General features: G+C 44.6%; 1 protein-coding gene across 3 annotated transcripts in view; it reads left to right on the plus strand.

The window, feature by feature from the left end:
• The window catches only part of MVB12B (multivesicular body subunit 12B), a 193,686-nt gene that overhangs the window by 67,450 nt on the left and 121,206 nt on the right, over positions 1-5,030 (plus strand). For all 3 annotated transcript variants that reach the window (XM_010844089.1, XM_010844087.1, XM_010844088.1), the window contains exon 4: positions 1,370-1,466. In XM_010844089.1, coding sequence (XP_010842391.1) covers positions 1,370-1,466 — 97 coding nt within the window. The remainder of the gene's footprint in view (positions 1-1,369; positions 1,467-5,030) is intronic.

The raw sequence follows: 5,030 nt of genomic DNA on the forward strand, positions 1-5,030 counted from the left end.
TTATTGAGTACCTACTGTTTGCCAAGATCTATGCTAGGCTTGGATGTATAGTAGTAGCAGAGATGGTTTTGGTCCTCGTGGTTCTTAAACCCTGGTGGGGAAGCAGATACTACATAAAAACCTCACAAAGAAGATACTACCTAAAAACCTCACAAACATGCCATTAGAAACTGATACGAAGGAAAGTTGAGCGTGCCAAGAGAGAACAAAGCATAGAGTATAGATGATAGGAGTTCCCTGCTTGGTTTTCAGTGATGGTGTTGGCACTGGGCAGGACGGGCGGGGCCGCAGAGACTGAGGGCCACACCCTTCTCTGACCAGGCCAGGCTTGACTCCAGAGGAACTGCTGTGCAGGGCAAGGTGGTGGGGTCGTCTAGGAATGCAGAACAAGTAAACCACGTGTGTGCTTATGGGGGCTTAGGCATTTCTGGAAGATGGGCATGCCAAGTGCGTTGTTAGCATCCTAACAGGAGAGATTTGGGATGGGAAGGCATCATTCTTTTTCTAACTGGCTCTAACTAGAGAGAGGGGGAGCTAAGTTGTAAATGACTCTGAAAATGTTAATGAAACCTCCGTGGTGGCCCCACTTTGTTTAAGTTGTAGGGTAGATCTCTCTAGAGCTCGTTTCCAACTTGAAATTCGGGCTGCAAGTGCCAGGGCATTTGCAAAGAATTCTCTCTTGCAATTATAGGACTGCATGCCATCTTCGAAGATATTTTTGCTCTGGTTACGGCAAACTGTGCACCGTGGACCCTGTGCACCACCACTAAGTAGAAGCTTTAAGAGACCCCTGTGCACATCATTTTGGAAGATGTGTAATATTAGGCAGCAGGGCTTTCCCACTCTGTGTGAGTTTACGATTTGTGGAGTTTTACAGAACATATCTAGCCACCAAAATGCGTGTCAATATGCAGAGACCAGTGATCACTGGGGAGTGTGGTTGATTCTCTGTTAGAGATGTAGCTCCCCTGCCTCCCGGTGCAACAGCCACCCCGGGAATGTGCTCTTCTAAACCTGCTGCCCCGAGAGCTGATGCTCAGGGCTAAGGGGCCACATGGCCCCGGGACGTGGGTGCACAGCTGCTCTCTGCTCAGTTACATCTCGGGCATCTCCTGAGCCACTCATTCTGCTAACCAAGGCCACGTCTGAGTGAGTGGCCTTGAGGTTCTGCAGACGAAATCCTTTTCTGGGGGCCACCAGAGTCCCTGTGTAGCCGCTGGGGATCATTAACTGGCACCTACTCTAATTAACCTGCTGTCGTAAAGCTGCATGAGTCATTGTGTTAAATATGCCTTTTGAAGCCAGAATGGCAGACCCACCACAGGCGTGTTCAGATTAATCGTCTATATCTCTTTTCTTTCTTCCCAAGAGCCATTTAGGGAACGTGTTAGTGGACATGAAGCTCATCGACATCAAGGACACTCTGCCTGTCGGCTTCATCCCGATTCAGGAGACGGTGGACACACGTGAGTCACCCCTGGCCCTCCTCACCACAGTGAGCGTTTTCTTCCTCCAGGTGTATGTGTAGACATTTTTATGTGCAGTTTGCTTCAGAAACATTTTAGGCGGCCTTACTGCATGCCCACAAATAAACCCTGCTGCTTCTGACATGTGTCTGACTTGGCTCTCCTTTGGCATGTTCTGGGTAGGGGCGTGAAAGTGAGCAGAACTCACTCTTTTCTCTGAGATTGGGGCTCCCTGCTGGATCAGTTCACTCTGGAAACCGGTTGTAGTTTGTCCTTAGCCCATCCTCCAGCAATGCTGAAGCCAAGCTTCGCACAAGACCCAGAAGCAAAAGGAAAAAAAACCAACAAGTGCCCTGATAACCCCCACTTTTGGTTCTTGGAGCGTACAGGAAAAGTCAGAACCAGAAAGACTGCAAGTTAGAGTCCTCAAGATCTGAAATTGAGGGAAGACCCTGAGCCACATGGAGCAGGAGTGAGTGGCTGACACGTCAGAAGCTTCTTCAGGATCGCGTGGCAGTTTGAGGTTCTTGTCGAGGCGTCAGTCATTAAACAGTGCTGGAAACCTCTGCTTGGCTGAGCCTCCTCAGTTTGATATACGGCGACTAACTTGCTTTATTTTATATTACTTAGGACCAGTGTTAGGATATCCACAAGAGTGATGTGGCAAATAAGAAACAAATCCAGAGAATCCTTCCTTTATCATACACGATCCATTATGAAACTTTGCATCTCACTTTTTGTCGCACATACTTTGTTTTTCCCATTTTAGACCTACTTTTTTTTGGGGGGGGGGCTGTTTTCCTGCAAACGTTTCTTATAGATCAGACTTTCCATATCTACACGGACCCCACAGAGCTATTATTTTAATGAAACAAGTGGATTCCATGGGTAGCATACTTTTGTTAATGCTCTCTTCACTTTTGGACATGGGTCTACTTCTAGTTGTTTGTTATTAACATGTATTAGCAATAATTTCACAGCAGTCAGTATTTAGTATGTATTTACTATGTAGCCCCTGTCATGAATGTTCTACATACTTGATCCCATTTGATCTTCAGAAGACCCCTGAAGATAGGTACCTATTTGGAGATAGGTATTATTAATACATACCCATTTCACATATGAGAAAAATGAGGTGCATTAGCAACTTAAGGATTAAAGAGCTTATCCAAGGTTACACATCTAGAACGGAATGGAAAGAATACACGGAGGAACTATATAAGAAAGATCTTAATGAACTGGATTACCGTGACGGAGTGGTTAGTCACCCAGAGCCAGACATTCTGGAGTGTGAAGTCAAATGGGCTTTAAGAAGCACTGCTGTTAATAAAGCTAGTAGATGCAGTCAAATTCCAGCAGAACTACTCAGATCCCTAAAGGATGATGCCATCAAGGTTCTGCATTCATTATGTCAGCAAATCTGGAAGACCCAGCAGTGGCCACAGGACTGGAAAAGGTCAATCCTCATCCCAATTCCCAAGAAGGGTAGTACCAAAGAAATATGCTAACCATTGGACAATTGCACTCATCTCCCATGCTAGCAAGGTCATGCTTAAAATCTTGCATGCTTGGCTTCAGCATTATGCAAACCAAGAACTTCCAGATGTCCAAGCTGAGTTTAGAAAAGGAAGAGGAACTAGAGATCAAATTGCCAACATTGGCTGGATTATAGAGAAAGCAAGAGAATTTCAGAAAAATACCTATTTCTGTTTCATCAACTACACTAAAGCCTTTGACTGTGTGGATCATGACAAACTGTAGAAAGCTCTTAGAGAGATGGGAACACCAGACCATCTTACCTGTCTCTGGAGAAGCCTATATGCAGGTCAAGAAGCAACAGTTAGAAACCTGTATGGAACGACTGATTAGCTCAAGGTCGAGAAACGAGTACAACAGAGCTGTCTGCTGTCACCCTGTTTGTTTAACCTATACGCTGAGCACATCATGAGAAATGCCAGGCTGGATGAGTTACAAGCTAGAATCAAGATAGGCAGAAGAAACATCAACAACCTCAGATATGTGGATGATTCCACTGTAATGGCAGAAAGTGAAGAGGAACTAAAGAGCCTCTTGATGAGGGTAAAGCAGGAGAGTGAAAGAGCTGGCTTAAGACTAAATATTTAAAAAAAAAAAACCTAAGATCATGGACATCTAGCCCAATTGCTGCATGGCAAATAGAAGGGAGAAAAGTGGAAATAGTGGAACAGATTTCCTCTTCTTGGGATCCAAAATCACTGCGGATGGTGACTGCAGCCATAAAATCAGAAAACGATTGCTTCTTGGCAGGAAAGCAATGACAAACCTAGACAGTGCATTGAAAAGCAGAGACATTACTGTGCCAACAAACGTCCATATAGTCAAGGCTGTGGTCGTCCCAGTGCTCACATCAGGTTGTGAGAACTGAACTGTAAAGAAGGCAGAATGCCAAAGAATTGATGCCTTTGAACTGTGGTCCTAGAGAAGACTCCTGGGGCAGAAGGAGAAGTGGCTTCAGAGGACGAGATGGTTGGACAGCATCACCAGTGCAATGAACGTGAACTTGGGCAAACTCCAGGAGATGGTGAGGGACAGGGAGGCCTGGCGTGCTGCAGTCCATAGGGTCACAAAGAGTTGGACACGATGAGGTGACTGAACAACAACAACAGCAACACATCTAGAAGTAGGGAGATAACTAGATTACACACAGAAGCGTGACTCCCCACACTTTTAACCACAATGCCACCTGAAAAAGCATGTGTTGAAGCACCTTTTACTGATTTTATATATTGATATATTTGAGTTTGGGGATAACAGCTTTATTGAGGTATAACTCACATACCATACAATTTACCCATTTAAAGTTGCAGCCCAATGGTTCTTAGTATATTCACAGAGTTGTGTAACCATCAACACAGTCAGTTTTAGAACATTTCATTACCCCCAAAGAAATTGCATACCTACTAGTAATCACTCTCCTTTTCTCCCTAGTCCTCACCTGCCTACCCTCTACCAGCCCAGCCATAGGCAACCACTAATCTTCCTGCTGCATAGATTTGCCTGTTCTAAACGTTTCATGTAAGTGAAATCATATCACCTGTAGTCTTTTGTGTCTGGCTCCCTTCACTTAGTGTAAGTTTTCAAGGTAGGTTCGTGTTGTAGCACGTCAATACTCCATTCTTTTTTGTTGCCAAGTAATTTATATGCAGAGTACATCATGAGAAACGCTGGGCTGGAAGAAGCACAAGCTGGAATCAAGATTGCTGGGAGAAATATCAATAACCTCAGATATGCAGATGATACCACCCTTATGGCAGAAAGTGAAGAGGAACTCAAAAGCCTCTTGATGAAAGTGAAAGAGGAGAGTGCAAAAGTTGGCTTAAAGCTCAACATTCAGAAAACGAAGATCATGGCATCTGGTCTCATCACTGCATGGGAAATACTTGGGGAAACAGTGGAAACAGTGTCAGACTTTATTTTTCTGGGCTCCAAAATCACTGCAGATGGTGAGTACAGCCATGAAATTAAAAGACGCTTACTCCTTGGAAGGAAAGTTATGACCAACCTAGATAGCGTATTCAAAAGCAG

This window comes from Bison bison, unplaced genomic scaffold (genome assembly GCF_000754665.1).
Source record: "Bison bison bison isolate TAMUID 2011002044 unplaced genomic scaffold, Bison_UMD1.0 scf7180017864193, whole genome shotgun sequence".
NCBI lineage: Eukaryota > Metazoa > Chordata > Mammalia > Artiodactyla > Bovidae > Bison > Bison bison.